Source organism: Sciurus carolinensis, chromosome 1, assembly GCF_902686445.1.
Source record: "Sciurus carolinensis chromosome 1, mSciCar1.2, whole genome shotgun sequence".
In the NCBI taxonomy this organism is placed as follows: Eukaryota; Metazoa; Chordata; class Mammalia; order Rodentia; family Sciuridae; genus Sciurus; species Sciurus carolinensis.
This window is the reverse complement of record NC_062213.1, coordinates 57,173,923-57,192,208: the sequence shown is the minus strand read 5'-3', so window position 1 is coordinate 57,192,208 and position 18,286 is coordinate 57,173,923. Positions and strand designations below refer to the sequence as shown.

The 18,286-nt window shown below is 33.8% G+C and overlaps 1 protein-coding gene and 1 long non-coding RNA gene across 5 annotated transcripts in view; one reads left to right on the top strand and one right to left on the bottom strand.

Moving 5' to 3' along the window:
* Il7 (interleukin 7) overlaps window positions 1–18,286 on the bottom strand; it is a 73,560-nt gene that overhangs the window by 52,533 nt on the left and 2,741 nt on the right. For all 4 annotated transcript variants that reach the window (XR_007108358.1, XR_007108356.1, XM_047550126.1 and 1 more), the window contains exon 2: window positions 15,012–15,145. Coding sequence is in view for 2 of the 4 variants with exons in the window: in XM_047550126.1 (XP_047406082.1) it covers window positions 15,012–15,145 (134 nt within the window). In the remaining 2 variants the exon portion in view is untranslated. The remainder of the gene's footprint in view (window positions 1–15,011; window positions 15,146–18,286) is intronic.
* LOC124983164 (uncharacterized) lies at window positions 794–17,017 on the top strand. Its single transcript, XR_007108361.1, has 2 exons — window positions 794–866; window positions 16,841–17,017. It is a non-coding gene; the product is annotated as an uncharacterized LOC124983164 (long non-coding RNA).

Genomic DNA, 18,286 nt, shown 5'->3' with positions numbered 1-18,286 from the left:
ATTATGCAGTTGTGGTTGAGATATTTTATAAATGCAATTAGATCAGGTTGATTTATGGTGGTTTTAATTCAACTATGTCCTTACTGATTTTCCGTCTGCTGAATCTGTCAGTTACTGACAAAGAGTATTGAAGTTTACCACTTTAATGGTGGATTTATTTATTTCTCCATGCAATTTATCAATGTTTGCATTACAGATTTTAATGCTGATGTTAGGCACATACACATTAAGGATTCTTTTGCCTTATTAGAAAATTGATCCTTTTATTATTATCTAATGTCCTGCTTTATCCCTGATAATCTTCTTTACTCTGAGGTTGGCTTGTCTGAAATAAATAGGGCTATTTCAAATTTGATTAGTATTAACATGTATCTCATTTTTTAACCCTTATTTTTAATTTATATATGCCTTAGTATTCAAAGTGAGTTTCTTATAGATATCATGTAGTTAGGCCTTTTTTTCTTTTCTTTTCTTTTTTTTTTTTTTTTTTTTGGTAAATCCACTCAGATACTCTCTTTTAATTGGTGTATTTTCCCTTCATTTCTTTAGATAAAATATTCATAAAACAAAAAGACTCAACTCTTAAAAGGAAAGATACTTTGTGAAATTGCAACTTGATCATGCTCCCAATTTTATACACTGGAAATATGTATTATAATGTAGCATAACTTGATGAAATAACAATTTAATTTTTATTTTAGTCAACTTAAATCTTTTCTCTGTTAATTATTTGAATATAGTATATTCATAAACATTTTAAAAGTTTTATTTGACAAGAATTTGATCTTTCTTCAGCCACTTCTGTTAGTAAACGAATGAAATGCAAGACAAAATCCCCACAGGTATTAAGGGAGAAAGATAGAAAGGTATGAAATTTTAAAATGTTTTTATATTTTCATTATAGTTACACATGATATTGGGTCCATTTTCATATAATCATCGATGTATGGAATATAATTTGCTCCACTTCAGTTCCTGGTACTTCCTCTTTCTCTTCTGTCTGCCCTCTATTTATTTATAGATTTTTAAAAATTTGTCCTTTATAAATATACATGAAGTAGAAATTTACTATAGTATATTCATACATGTACATAGCATATTTTGATAAATTTCATTCCACGTTCCTCTATTTTCCTATCCCTCCTTCCTCCCCATCTATCCTCTTCCTGTACTCCATTAATCTCCTTTCTATTTTCATAGGGTCTCCTTATCTTTGTTTTTCTTCTTATTTTGGTCTAGCTCCAGCATATGAGAGAAAATATTTAACTCTTTTTTTATTTATCTTTTAATTTTTTTAAACTGCATTTTGATTCATTGTATACAAATGGGGTACATCATTTCATCTGCATGGTTGAATCTGGCTTATTTCACTTTTTTTTTTTTTTTTATTTTCAAAAAATATTATTTATTCTTCCTTTTACACAACTTCCAACATGGTCCAGCACAGTTCTGGTAGAAAATAAATATTTTGAAAATTTGCTTGTTTGAAAATGTCTTCATTCTATTTGTGCACTTTGTTAGGAATTAAATTTGAAATAAGAAATAATTTTGCTTTGGAAATTCAAAGGCAGCATTTCATTATCTTTTGACTTCCAGTGTTACTTTTTTTTTTTTTTTTTTAATTTACTTATTTTTTTTACGTTTACATAGGGTAATGATGTTTATTATATTTTTCCCCTCCCCCCCACCCCACTTAGTATGATATTCTCTTAGTTCTATCTATTTATCAGCAAATGCCAAAATTTCATTGAACTTTCATATGACTAAGTAAAACTTCATTGAGTATAGGTACCACATTTTCTTTATCTATTCATGTGTTGACAGACACCTGGTATGGTTCCATAATTTGACTATTGTGAATTGTGCTGACATAAAAATTGATATGCCTGTATCACTATAGTATGCTGATTCTAATTCTTTTGGATAAACACCAAAGAGTGGTATCTCTGGGTCATATGGTGGTTCCATTCCTAGTCTTTTAAGGAATCTTCATACTGCTTTCCAAAGTGGTTGTACTAATTTGTAGTACCACCAACAATACATCACATTCCCCTAACATCCCTGCCAGAATTTATTATTATTTGCATTCTAATTACCTTAGAGAATAAAAAGTGAAAAAGGCTAAGAGTGATTAAAGTGTTAGTTAATGATTATGAGTGGTATGCCACATTACAACTGGGTATATATTTCTAAATGACATTTGAATTGAATGGTTCTTGAGTTCATGGGGAAAGTGTAAACCTATTTGAGATCCATCAGTGCAAAGATGGAAGTTGAATCTGTGAGGGCCCTAGAATAGAGAATGAGTCAGAGTTTAAGACATTGGATGTTTAAAAAGTCTAACATAATCTATCAGTAATTAGATCTTATAACAAGACAATCTTTCATGCAACTGTGATTAGACTGAGTCATTCCTAGAAAGTGATCATTTCTAGCAGGCATTATATTTTGAAACAGCCTCTGTTTTGGTGACTGAGTTACATAATGCAGTAATATGAGCTAGGTTAAGGCAAAAAAGTTTTATGGATAAAATAACATTATCTAACATTAAACAGGTTAACATAAAAAAGTACCTGATATTTGACTCATAACTAATTTCCAAAGAAACATGTTCAAGAAAAAAAATACTTTCTAGCCCATTTGAAACAAGTTCTGCGTCCTTGATAATTTATGTTACTAATTTTCAATTCACATAATATTTGGAAAAAATAATAATATTGTGCTGAGCATTCTGTGAAATTAAAAAATAAATAAATCAAACATAAAATTTGTCCTTACAGATACTGCTAGGATAGTATGAAGAAATAAGATACATATTTACATAAGTATGCAAAAAATGTACAGAAGTAGTAATCACAGGTCATGTTAAAACAAATTAGGAAAACATAATATAGGATATAATAAAATACTTAGAAATAAATATAACAAGAGATGTATAAGCCTTTGTTATGGTTTGGATGTGAAGTGTTCCCCAAAATCTCACGTGTGAGATAAGAAGGTTCAGAGGAGAAAGGATTGGGCTGTGAGAGTCTTAACCCCATCCCCATCAGTGAATTAATCCCCTGATAGGAATTAACTGTGTGGTAACTGAAGTGGTAGGTTGTGGGGTGGAGGAAGTGGGAACTGGGGTGTGTGACTTTGGGGTATATATTTGTATCTGGCAAGGGGAGGCCATTCTATCTGCTTCCTGGTCATCATGTGAGCTTCCCTCTGCTATACTCCCCTGCTGTGATGTTCATCCTCACCTTGAGCCCTGAGTAATGGAGCCAGCCTTTGATGGACTAAGACCTCTGAAACCATAAGCCCCAAAATAAATGTTTTCCTTCTCCATAATTGTTCTGATCAGGTCCTTTAGTCACAGCAGCAAAAGAGCTGACTGAAATACTTATAGTCTGAAAATCACAAAAGATTATTAAAAGAAATTTAAAGGGGCCTAAATAAATGGGAAAACATCCTGTGTTTATTAGATCATAAGCCTTTTTAAGCATTATTTAGAAGACAGTGCTCCTTAAATTGCTTTAAAGGTGCAACACAGTCCCTACCAGCTTCCCAGCTGACATCTTTGTAGGAGGTAAATGAGGCAGTGAAGGAAGGAAGGGTGGAAAGAAGGAAGAATTAATGTAATTTTTTTCATTCTCTAAACATATTGAGCACTAGAAAAGACTTTAGAAATGATCCCTCTTCGTATTTTTATAGGAGATTAAAGAGTCCCAAAGAGCTTAAATGAGATATTCAAGATTCAAACAGATTGTAAAATTCACTTGGAATTATAAGGAAACTGAAATAACCAAAACAATCTTGGAAAGAAAGAACAAAGCATAAGGATTCACACTTTATAATATCAAAACTTTATGGCTCAATGGAATAGAAATTGGGAGTCTAGAAACCTATGTACCTCTGGTCAATTTATGTTTGGCAAAGGCACCACAAGTATTTAAGGAGGAAAGGGACAGTCTTTTCTTCTGAAAATACAGTTTTTGTTTTTAGCTTTATAAAACAAGCATTTCTGAGTAGATTTCACTTAGGTTCCCTGAATATGTCCATTGCAGATACATTACAAGGCCCTCCTTCTCTTTCTCCTTCCGTTCCTCTAGATATGGAGCACTGCACATAGCAGGGTATCAATAAATATTTAAGAAAGGAGGTAAATAAGACAATGAAGGAAGGGAGGGTAAAAAGAAGAAAAAAATTAATTTTTTTAAAATTCTAAAAACATTTGAGCACTAGAAAGGACCTTAGACAGGGTTCCTATTCCACATTCATAGGAGACAAAATAGTCCCAAAGGGGTTAAATGAGACAGTCAAGATTACAGTGCTTGTTAATAGCAAAGCTAATAACAATTTAGGTCTTCTGATCCTTTACTAATGTCATTCATACTATGCTTCAGTGCTGTTTCACAGAAAAGTGATCTAATTAAGGATATCATTGAAAATGTAGTACTCATTGCAAAATATTACTTTACTGATCCTTAATGGATATGTAATCATGTATTCTAAAAAAATGTATAACTTCAAAGAATTCTTAATTGAATTTATGGTTTGGGCAGTTTTTTCTTCTGTATTATTTATACTTTGTTACTATGGTTGAAGTAAATACTGAAAAATTGAAAACCAAACCAAAACAGCTAATACCCACAGTGTGCAATAAATGACTTTGTAGACCTGACGCAGGAGAATTTAGAAATCAGATTATAATCAGAGGCTGTTCAAGTATTTCCTCTAAATTTATGAATTCTTTTCATATGAGGAAGGGGGGATGAAATGTTACCTAGTAGGCCTCTAAGATCATGGAAATTCCTCAAAAGTGAGACATTCTGAGGGTGGAGCCCAGCCATCTGTTTTAACAAGCCTTTTAGCTCACTCAGAAGCACCCTAGAGTTATGAGTCTTGGCTCATGCCCAGCAACAATTTTTACCTAAATTACTTCAATTGCTTACTATTGTTTTCAGTCCTGCCTCACAAATTATCTACAAGGTTCCAGAAAATGTTACAAGATGAAAAACTTGATAATGTCATTTTGTTTTCCATCCATTGATCAAACATTTATTAAAATTTCTAGCCCCTCATAGTATAGCACTGAATGCAAAAGACAAAGATTTCCATTCTTATGGCACCTATATATTCAGTATCTTCTCTTTATCCTCCTACCAAACTCCTCAGTGACTTTCTGATACCTAGGGAAAAGTCCAAATTCCTTGATATGGTAGGTCTGATACTCAGAGGGTCAGGCCTTCTCTGAAGGTCTTGGTTCATATATTCTATAATCCAGTGGCACCCTGTCAGTATACTTTCTGGCAGGGTATACTTCTATTCCTTTTCATCCCTTCTATCTCCTATCCCTTTTTGTAACACCTGGGTGTATTTTAGGATTTAAGAATTCTGTCCACTGTGTAGTTTTATCTGGCCTCTTTCGTAATGGGAAGACCTTTCTCACCTTGGTGCATATTTTGTATCCTGTACAATTCTATCATATGGATGTAATTACATTGAAAAAAAATCTGTACATCAAAAGCAAGAGAAAAAAGTGAATATTGGAAAAAGCTGTCAACATACAAAATAATTACAGAGAATTTAAAGTAATATATGTTGTACTTACCAGATAATGGGAATATCAGTAAAAGTCAATGGGAAAATGAAGAAGAATCTTAAGTGCTATAAGGGAAAGAATATTCTTAAGTTTCCCACCTCTTCTCTACGATCTGTCCTTGCTTCTGTCCGTGCTACTGGCTGAGCATTGCTTACTTATGTGCAGTGCCTGTGGCTTAATGCTTGCACTGGGACAATATATCACCAAGGAACTTTACATTGCATTTAATTCTAAAGCAATTGCACAAGAGAATATCTAAAAAAGTATGTAATACAAAGAATAAATATTAGAAATTGTATCTATACACATGACAAGAATACATAATAGTCAAAACAATTCAACAAAGGAAAGCACTGTTGGAAGAAAATTTTCTGAATTGAAAAAGTACAAAGCTACAATAATAAAGACTGTGTCATAAGGGTAGACTGTGACATAAGACTAGACATGTAGATCAATGAAATAGAATTAAGAGTCCAGAAATTAACCCATATATTTAAGTTCCAATGATTTTCAACAATAATTTCAAGACAATTCAATGGGGAACTTATTTTTTCAATAAATGGAAAAGCACAACTGAGTAGACACATGAAAAATAACCAAGTTGGACCCCTACATCCTATAATGTATAAAAATTAACTCAAAATGATCAAAGACTTAAAAGTGAGAATTAAAACTATAGAGCTCTTAGAAAATAAAAATAAGCATAAGAATCTTTGTGACCTTGGGTTAGGCAATGGATTTTTTTGATATGGCATCAAATGCATGAACAATAGAAAAAAGAGATCAATTGACTGTATCAAAATAAAAAAGTTTATACTTCAAAGACACTATTAGGAAAGTTAAAGGACAGCAAATGTGATGAGAGAAAATGTTTGAAAATTTGAAATGTCTGATAAGGTTCTCATCTTCAGAATATATACAGAATTCTTACAACTGAAAAGTAAAAATAAAAATAAAATAACGTGACTTAAAACTGAACAAAGGATTCATATAAACATTCCTCCAAAGAAGATATACAGATGTCTGGTAATAATGAACAATAATTAAAGGATGCTTGACTTTACTGATCATTAAGGAAATGCAAATCGCTCTGAAATACCACTTTCTACCCACAAAAATTGGTTAGAATAACAAATTCACAACAAGAAGTTGTGTGAGAATGTAGGTAAACTGTAACCCTAACACACTGCTGGTAAGATTGAAGTGGTACAACAACTTTGAAAAGAGTTTGATAGTTAACCAAAATATTCAACATAAAGGAGCTGAATCCAAAATGGCTAAAGAGAAGTGTCAGGAACTCCAAATAGCATGGATAGTCAGAAAGGCAACATAGAAAGAGAAACAAAGCATACTGCAAAACCTGGTCCCCTGGTTGTAGGGGAACGTCACATTTCTGGGAAAAGGTAGAAGGAAAGGCATGAGCAACCCCCACAATAGCAGCAGACCAGAAGTTTGGACAGCAGAATTCTAGTTCTTCCAGAGTTTAAAGCTAGTTTGGGGAGCTCACTGGGGTCTGAATTACTGCTTTGCTTCAAAGAAGCAACTCACATTGCAGTAACCTCCAATCCTCAGAATCCGAGTTGCTACAACTCACTGCTAGATGCTATTCTACCTTAAGGCCCAGTAGTCAGCTCCCTGATGTCACCAGAAGACTTAATCCAGTGCATATTCCATAGAGTGAAGGACAGAACCCACCGCCTTTTACAGCTATAGGAGACCAGCTACCAATGTCACAGTCAGATGCAACTCACACTTGCTCTGAGGAGCGTATTCCTATCCACATTCTGCAACTCCAGGACAGTAACAACTAGCACCACAACCCCTGGAGTCACCTGCACTCATCTTGTGGGACCCAGGAAAATCTCCATAGCCCATAGCCTTGGGACTGCAGTTCCTGGTGCCAGAAAACACCAGAATCATCCACACTTGTTTCTCAGGAACTGGTACAGTATGCATTTATATCCTACAGCTTCAGGACCATTGCTAAAGTCCAAGCATCAACTACACATATCACATTGGACCCAGGGAAGATTACACACACACACACACACACACACATACACACACACACTTATACATATTATAAAAATTATTTTCCTACAAAAGCTACTCCATAAAATAGAAAGAGGTGACTATTCATATATATATATATATATATATATATATATATGATATATATCCTATAACTCCAAGAATGTCACAACTTCCAGCATCACCTGAACTTGCCCTGTGAGACCTAGTACAGGTCTTTTCAACATCCCAGGGCTTTGGTACTAGGGATGCTGGTGTCAAAATTCCTTGAATCACCTTTGCCTGTTTCATGTAACATGGAGAAGTCCTCTTTGTGTTCCACAATCCCAAGGTCACAGTTGCCTGTTAAAAACACATACCAGCATTAGCTGTGTTCATCCTGCAGGATTTGGGAATGTTCCCCTTTATATGCTGTGGTTCTAGGACCATGGAGAAGGTGCCACAACACCTGACATCAACAATAATTGCTTTTGAGACCCTGGGAAAGGTATCTCCACATCCCATGCCACCAGGACCATGGTTGTTGCTATCATAAGCCTGAAACAATTGACACTTAACTCTGCAGGACCTAAGGACATGCACCTTTGGAAACCCACATTTACTGCAAAGTCACACAATTATCTTCATGAAAAGGTGCAATCTAGACTATTGAGTCACTAGTAGACACTGGTGACATTGTCTATACTTGAATAAATCAAATGTAGGTTACATTGTTGAGCTCACTTAGAACCAAATTCAAACAATCTTTTCAATTGATATCCTGTATCTTATGTGAATAAAAAAATTTTTCCCACAAAAGCTACTCCATAAAATAGAGAGACTTGAATGTTCCACCAGATGAGCACACATTCATGTATGGACACAAGAAACATGAAAAAGCAAGGAAGCATGGTGCCTCTAAGGGAACAGAATTGTTCTCCAGAAATAGATCCAAATGTGCAGGAAATCTATGAAATGCCTGAAAAAGAATTTAAACTAATGATCCTAAGGAAACTCAGTGAGATATAAGAGAATATAGAGACAATGCAATAAAGTGAGAAAAACCATTAAAGATATGAATTAGAAATTTAATAGAGATAGAAATCATAAAAATAATCAGAAATCAGAGCTGAAAACCTCAACAAATTAAATTAAGTTAAAAATACAAGTAAGAGCATTCCACATCAGGCCAAACTGAAGAATGCATTTCTAAACTTGAGGATACAGTAGTTTAGACAATTAAAAAAAAAAGATTAATAAAAATTGGAAAGAAACAAAAAATAAACAAAACAATAAAAAACTTTGTATGTAGATTAAGTTTAACAATCAAAAGACATAAATTGACTGAATGGATAAAAATAGCAAGACCCAACTATATGCTGCCTACAAGAAACCGACTTCACTAGTATATACACGGACAGACTTAAAGGGCTATGTAAACAGCAACTAAATATGAGCAGGAGTAGCTATGCTTATATCAGATAAAACAAACTTTATATAAAAAACTCTAAAAAGATTCAAAGACAGTCATACATGATGAAAGGTTCAAACCATTATAAACATATTTGCACCCAACATTGGATCACCCACATATATAAAACAAATATTATGAGATCTAAAGGGACAGGCAGATTTCAATACAAAAATAGTTGGAGATTTCAACACCTATTTTCATCAATGAACAGATAATCCAGACAGAAAATCAACAAAGACACACAGGAGTTAAAACATACTATAGAGCAAATGGGTCTAACACTCATTTATAGAACATTTCATTCAATAGTACCAGACTATATATTCTTTTCACCAGCAAATGGATTTTCATATGGGATAGCCCATATGTTTGGACATAAGTCAAGTCTTAACAAATCTTTAAAAATTCAAATCATGTCATATATTTTCTCAGACCCCAATGGAATAAAACTATATAATTCAATGACAAGAAGAACAATGAAAAAACTATGTAGATACATGGAAATTTAACAACATTTCTAAATTATGAGTGAAGAATTTATTATTATAAAAAGGGAAAAATTCATAAAACAAATGAAAACAACATATCAAAAACTTGGGAATCTATCAAAAGCAGCATTTAGAGTTTATAGCAATGAATGTATACACTGAAATTATTTTCAAATATTATACATATTTTAAATAACTAATAACACACCTCAAAGTAAAAACAAAACAAACAACAAACAACAACAAATCAACTTACAGATTAGCAGGAGGAAAAAAAATAATAAAGATCAGAGAAGAAATAAATGACATCAGGACTAAAACACAACAAAGATCAAGGAAAATGATTTTTTTTAAGATGATAAACCTTTAGCTAGACTAGCTAAGAAAAATAGAGAATATCCAAGTCCATGATATCAAAGATGACAAAAGAAACATTACAATGGATACTATGGAAACATAAAACATCATAAGAAAATGCTATGTGCAATTATATTTGCTAACAAATTGGCAAACTTAAAGAAAGGGATAAATTCCTGGACACATACAACCTACCAAGACTGAATCAAGAGGAAATAGATAATCTCAACAGACCAATAATGAGTAATGAGATCAAAGCAGTAACTAAAAATCTCTGAACAACAAAGGCCAATAGCAATATGACTCAACAATTCCACTCCTAGATCTCAAAAAATTTTTTATCAAAACTCGCATACCAACATTTATAGTAGCATTATATATAATAGCAAAGAAAAAGAAACAAATGTCCAGCAACTGATGAATGGATAAATATGGCACCTCCATACAAATCATTTTGTTGAGCCATAGAGAAATGAATTATCAATACATTATCCTATGAATGAACCTTAAAAACATTATGCTCAAAGAATTCCAGTGCAAAAGGCTCCATATTGTATGATTCCATTTCTATGAAGTGTCCAGAAAAGAGAAATCTGTAGAGACAGAAAGCATACTAATGTTTGCCCGTGGCTAATAAGGAGGAATGAAAAATTACTACTAATGGGTACAGAATTTCTTTTTGGGTGATGAAGATATATTGGAATCAGATAGCAATGATGATTATACAACTTTTGAATATACTAAAAGTCACTGAATTATGATTTTTAAAAGAATGAATTTTATCTCAATACCAATAGTGCATTATGGTTATACATCATATTGGGATTCCTTTTGATACAATCATACAAGCATGAGATATAATTTGTTCCAATCCAGTCTCCTGTATTTTCTCTCCCCTCCTTCCTCCCTCATTTTTTTCCTCTGTTCTACTGTTCTTCCTTCTATTTATTTATAGGTTTTAAATTAGCACTTTATAGATAGGAAGAAAAAACTTTAAAAATAACCAATGTCACTAACACTGGAAGAAATATAAATTCAAATAAAGGTAAATTTTCTATTGCCTTGCAGGTGGTTTTTAAAGTAAAAATAATAAGAGCTGACAAGAGTGATGATATCATATATTGATATAAGAATTACAAATCTATCCATTCTTTCCAAAAAATAATTTGGCAATATGTACCAAGAAACATAAAATGCTGATTCTATTTAATTTAGTCACTACAATTCTAGAAATCTGCACTCCATATTTGGCAGATCACATAGAATAAGGCACCTTATCATTTATTATGAACTTTCTTTCCCTCTGCATTAAGTAGAAAGAATGAATCTCATCCTTACCCTGGGCTCTGTTGGGACTCCTAATTAGAGTTGGAATCATTTCCACATTTTTACTACTATAACTCTATTTCATGTTCACTTGAAGAAAATGTTAGCAAATCTATCTAGTTTTTTAATCTCATTTTATATAAATCTTTATTTTTATGTATATCATTATTAATGTACATAGAAGTTACCCTGAGAATATTGTAGTATATAAATAAATGCTAAATTTGTATAGGAAGTGCAGGCTTAACAAGGTATACTATCTAAATATGTTAGATACCCCACAACATGCACTCTCCCTTCAGCTCAAATTGATCTGTGTTGTATCACAGTTTATGGCTTCTTCATTTCCAAGCTTTGCCCACAAACAATCTGTTTGCAATAGTAATGTGGTGGTTGCTCTTCTTTTCTTTAAAGCTACCATTTGCATTCTTTACCACCAAAACTTATGCAGTACCCAAATGTGAGCTTCTCAAAGAAGGATCTATTCCTGGTTTACCATTAAATGCATTCCCAAATCTACCACCACCTGAACAAGAGGGTTTTCTATGTGCACATATCAGGCCTCAAATAAAGGTCTGAAGAATGATTAAACTACCACAGAGATTGCCATTGGGAAACAGGATTGTGGTGTTGAGGTGCGTGGGCTAAGATCCTGGCTCTGCTGCTTGGTGACCCTTGATCTCAGATTCTTTCTTTGTGATGTGAGAGTAATAAGAGTATTTTTCTCATAGGAGTATTGTAAGGAAATAGTTTGACATATGTAAATCACTTAATCATTAGAAGGACACCATTAATATTAGTATTATTATGGTGTCCCTGAGACTTAAACCTGCTGGTGTCTGTGAAGCACCTAGCAAATGCTGAGGAATTGAATGACTACATATGTTCACAAAGAATTACCCTTCTTTCTGACTTTCTTTCTCCTCTCCTAGAATTTATCAACTCCTATTTTCCAGAAGTATACTTATGACTATAATGGCACTTTTCAGTTGGACCGATCAGTTGGGTCCTCTTCCATGTCTTGTGAATCAATCTGGAGAAGAGTAGCCATGCTTTGCTTTTTTAAAATAATATCATTGCTGTTGTTGCTCTTGTTCTGGTTATGTGTGTTAATTAGATAATATGCTCTATGTTTCCAGAAAAAAATGTGCCATGAATCCACTGGATAAACCTCTCCTTTTGAATATCTGATGGCATCCCTATCTCGCTCTGTGTGTGTGTGTGTGTGTGTGTGTGTGTGTGTGTGTGTGTCTACCTTTCCAGATTTTTACACACATAGTTATTTGTAAATGTTGTTGAAATACTATTTGGTTCTTTGCCCAGCCAATAAAATTGAATGAGAAATGTTACTCTAAATCAAAATATTACTCAGAGCACTTAATGTATTATCAAAAATAGCATGAAGTATAAATTGCACATTTACTATTTAGTGTTTATGTTTTTTTTTTTCTGGTCAAGGGGGAAAGTCAGGCATCTTTGTGGTAGTGTTCAGCATTATCTTGAATTTCCCCAAACTCAAATTCCAAGAGGTAGAACTCTCAATGTCCCAGGACATCATACCATTTCAACATAAATATGAGGAAGAAAGAGTGGAAGGAAGGAACAGATAAGATAATTTCTCCCATTTTATGAATATTTGAGATAGGATTTATCTTTGTCATGTACAGTTTTAACCATGAAAAGGACTGATTACATATTAAATCAATATATCACATTGTATTGATATATTTCTTAAACCATAAAAGAAAATTAACTTTTGCAAATGGCATGATTATCAATATAGGAAATCTCAAAGACCATTATTAACAAACTCCTTGGAGAATGTGAAATGGTGCAGCCACTTTGGAAAACACTTTGGCAGTTTTATACAAAGCTAAGCATAATTTTATAATTTGTTATGTTTTGGCTCTAGAATGCCCCTCAAATTTCATGTGTTAAGACTTGGTCCCCAATGCAGTAATGTCCAGAGGTGGGACTTTTGAAAAGTGATTGCATGTGAGGCTCTAACACTATCAATTGATTAATCCATTTCACGTATTAATAATTTGAATGGACTACTGGGAGGAGGTGGAACCTGTAGGCAGGTGGGCCATGGTTGAAGGAAGTAGGTCACTGTGGGCATGCCCTTGGGGAGTATATCTTGTTCCTGGCCCCCTTCTCTATCTCTCTTCTTTCTTCCACTCCCCTGCCTGACACACACACTCTCTCTATCTCTCTCTCTTCTCCTCTTCCCCCTCCTCCTCCTCCTCCTCCTCCTCCTCCTCCTCCTCCTCCTCCTCCTCCTCCTCCTCCTCCTCCTTCTTCTTCTTCTTCTTCTTCTTCTTCTTCTTCTCGCTCCTTCCCTTCTTTTCTCCCTCTCTCTCTTGCTCTCTCACTCTCTCCTCTTCCTAGCTACCATGAGCAAAGCATCTTTCCTCTGCCACACCCTTCCACCATGATGTTCAGCCTTGCCTTAGGCCCAAGCCAATGAAGCCAGCTATGCACTGACTGAAACATCTGAAACCATGAGCAAAAAAATCTTTCCTCCTCTAAGTTGTTCTTGTCATGTGTTTTGGTCACAGTGAGGAAAAACCGACTAACACACCATATGATTCAGCAGTCAGACTCCTAGATATTTATCCAAATGAGTAGAACACTAATGTTCTCAACCAAACACTGCACATGGAAGTTTATAGAAACCTTTATTTATAATTGCCAAAACTGGGAAGCAACCAGAATACATCCTTCCATCAGTGAGTAGATAAACCATAGCCTATCCATTGAATGGAACATTATTATACAATAAGAAAAAAATGAGTTATCAAGCCACAAAAAGGCATGGAAGAACTTTTGATGCACATTTCTAAATAAAGGAATGCAGCCTAAACAGGCTATATGCTGCATGATTTCAACTACATAATGTTCTAGAAAGGGAAAAACTAGATACAGTAAATAAATCTGCGGTTGCCAGGAGTTCAGGGGGAGAAGGGGAAGGATGAGTCAGTGAGCATAGGAAAGTTTTACAACAGTGAAACTACTTCTATGTCATACCATACTCATGGATACATGATATTATAGTCTACCAAACCCCATAGAGCTGTATAAAACAGTGAACCCTAATGTCAGCTATAAGCTTTCATTCAATGATGTATTAATAATGGTTCATCAATTTTAACAGATGTACTACATTAATGCAAACTGATAATAATAAGGAAAACTGTGCGGAAGAAGTACATGGAAATTTTCTACTTTTTGTCCAAATAGTCTATAAATCCAAATATGCTCTAAATATAAAATTGATTAATTAAAAATTATTTATAAAAATAAAAATTAACTTAAAGGATATTACATATGATTCATATGTACAAAATATATATGCATATATATGCATGTACACACCTTTGTACACCTTAACTTCTAGATGTTACACTCTGTTATTCATCCTCTCCTAATGTAATGTATCTATAGAGACTAACATGATAATGGGGAAGTGGGGAAATGCAGGTGTAATAATGAACGCTTATAAGAAATTTGGTCATAAAGGGTTAAAGAATCAAAATGGATAGTGAGGGTCTTAGGGTCTAGGAAAGATTTATTTTTAAAGGACATAATGATATAACGATGAAACTATTAAAATATTTAGGTAGTAGTTCATTACATCTTATTTAGTAGTTATTTCACTTTTGTCCAAAAATATAGATGGATACTTGATTATAAAATGACATACCAAAAGTATATTTGATATTTTCCCAATGAGCAAAAATGTAAGAAAAACAAAACAAGCACATACCAATTCATTGAAGCTGATCACTAGAATATTCTCATATTCTTTACCTTCTTTACCTTTAATATCACAATCAGATGAAGTTGCTGGTAACAGAGCAAGGATCAAAGGAGGAATTCCAAAGATATACCTAAAAGAAACTAAATTCAAGAGTAAATAAGAATGAGCTAAAGCTTATGTAATGTTACGTTTGATTGTGGTTTTACAATGGGCTTGACCTCTTATTTTTAATAATTTTAAATAGGTATCTCAGTTCCTGAATAGTGGGGGAAGAACTCTATAAACCGAAATTATATAACAACCAAAGTAAGATTACATTTTGGAATTTAGGTTTCATTCACTTTTTTAACATAGAAATTTCTGTTAGGGAGTTCAGAACAGGTGTGATGAGATCAAAGACCACTTCTGGAAGACACTCTAGGGGTAATGATGGCTTAGTAAATGTGGATTGATGTTGAACATCCTTGTAAGAGAAGGTATCTGCAGGTAAAGAGGTACACTACCATTTTAAGAAGCTACACATTATTGAACTCTTATGATGTATGGCATGTGATTGTTTATGTGAAAACCTGGACATGGTCCACTTGAAGGAATCATTCAGTCCTTCCTAGAGCAAACACTGTGGGAGATTTATCTCCATGGCACTGCACTGTGATCCTATTCTTTCTTTTCAGTGATGGACCTTCAAGTGTTTACCCTTCCCCAAATTCCTACAGAGTTACACTTGTATTTTGGGACTCCTTTTCCTATCTTTTCACTATTTTCTGTATCTGCGTACCCAGAGACCTACATTCTATTCAAACACATTGTTACTCAGCTTCTTGCCATGTTAGAAAAACCCAACCAATAAATTCACACTCTGTGAACTCATTATGTCTGTCTGCTTTAGATAAGCCTTCCCAAATAGAAGCAACTATACAATAAAAGGAATGAAATTATTAATGGTATGATTTGGGGCAGTAAAAATACACTAAATGGAAATTCAGTAATGTCCAGAAATATTAAATCTGATGTATTTTTTCACCAGCCTGCCATAGTGTCTTGTTTGCATTGTTCTGTGAACTCTGAGTTATGTTGACAATAAACTTCTTGTGAGTTTTACAAATGAACTTTAATTGTACTTGTTCAGTGCAAGGCATTTCCACATGTGTACCTTCCTTAATTAAGAGTACAATTGACATTCCTTCAGTCCAAAGAACTATTGTGGCAACTGCCTAAAAACTGCTAAGGATATCATAAAATTTCCAATAACTGTATTATATTATTTTTAGTCTTAAAAAATCAGTAACATTCCCTAATAAATCATGCTCTTAGTGACTGATATTTTTACAAATACAGAAAGTAGACTGGGCAACAGTTATGGGAACACATATAAATCATACTTCTCATCTTCATATGACTGACATATGACATAAAATGTAGGAGCGAGAGGCAAAATCTATTCATAGATCCAATACCAACTATCTATATGCATCCTCACCAAGAACACATTTAGGAGACAAATGATTATGATCCTACCTGCAAGTAATGTCTTTTTGTAACATACAAGTAGTAGATGTCAAATTTGGATGCTCATCTGAGTTTACTGTCTTATAATTTGATCAGAAATGGCCATAGTATTTTGATAACACGTAATTACATTGGCCTTCTGCATTAAAACTGCTTCCATATAATATTATTCAGTTTCACCTTTTGTGTTTACTATCATTCCTTCCTTCTGAAGATCTTCAAGCAGTAATTAATTGCTTATTAATTAGTGGTAATTAATTCTGACCTATATTGAATATGTATGGATTATTTAGAAACAGACTTTTTATTTCTCTTTTCATTTTCAGGAGGAACAGACAACAAAGGAAAAATTATAAAGCATATAATTTGGAATGAACTTCAAGGAGAATATACTAAAATAATTAAATGCTAGAGTGAAAAGGAGATATGTTTACCATTATACATAAATGTTATTTCAAAGGTTCATATTTTATATCTTAAAAATGAGGCTGTTTTATTTTCTATGAGCATTGTCTCTTCACTCCAATTTTCAGTCATAGTTACTCCCCGAACTCACATCAACCTACTTCATTGGACGGCATTTTGTTCAGTCTTTGGAGTGCTACAACCAAGTTCTAAATTCTAAAACATAATTTGCTTTGCCTGTAAAGAGAGTCTTCTGTTGCCATAGTTGTTGTGAAAAAGCCAGCTCCACACACTAGGACAAACAAACCATGAGCCTTTGGAAATATAGAGACCTGGGACTTTTGTCCTGATATGCCTTTTGGGACTAACTGAATGGCTTCACCTACCTGATTTTTTAAATGAAAACTTTAGACTAAATGATCTCTTAAATATTTTTCAGCTCTTAAGCCCCTTAATTCTAAATCTTACCTGACCTTCAAATAGAGAAACTCTTTAGATTTGAAATTGCTTTGGGGATAATTTCTGTAAACATGAGATCTGAGACCCACATCTCATTGATTCCCAGCTCTCTCATTAATAATCCAATTTATCCTGCAACTGAAATCTTTTCTTCCATACTATACACTCAAGTAATATATGAAGATTGTCTGGCTTGAGGGGATTTTGGACATTATCACAATGGGCAAGGGACTCAGCTTTTATTTTATTTTGTTTGCCTCTGTTTCATACTACATAGGCCTCTCCCCTCCCCCTCCCCCTGAACCTTTCATTGGATTACAGAAAAGACAAACCCTAAGGAATAATGCAAGGCAAGTGTGGGCTTGTGGAATTGTCTTTAAATCTCCTGAAGGGACTGAAACTGGAGAATTTGTTTCCAGTAGGGAATTCGGTTAAACAGAATGATAGCGGTTTAAAAATTCTTGTTGGTTTTTAATTTAAGCCAAACAATACATTCAATTCTTAGCTGCTCAAGTTATGGGGTCAAAGTGAAGATAAATAGTTTCCTACAGCCCTCCAAATCCAGGCTTTTATCATCAGTCTTCAAGACCAATAGTGTTGATTGAAAGCCTATTACACAGACCTCTTTTCGCTGGGAATATAATTCCCAAACATTTCATGAGACACTTAAAAATTATTTATATTTTACAGGTGTAGAATCTAGGGCCCATAGAAAGTTAAATAGAATGTGCCTAGTAAGAGTCAAGATTCAAATCTGTTCTGTTTAGGTAAAGGAGTCTAGAAACTCAGCTTTTAGCTGCTGAGGCACCCCACTTCCTAAAAAAAGGCATACATATATTTAAGAGGAAGGCAGAAGAACCAATTTCCTTTTCTGCATAAACTTTACAAAGGTAATTTCTGGCCAAGCT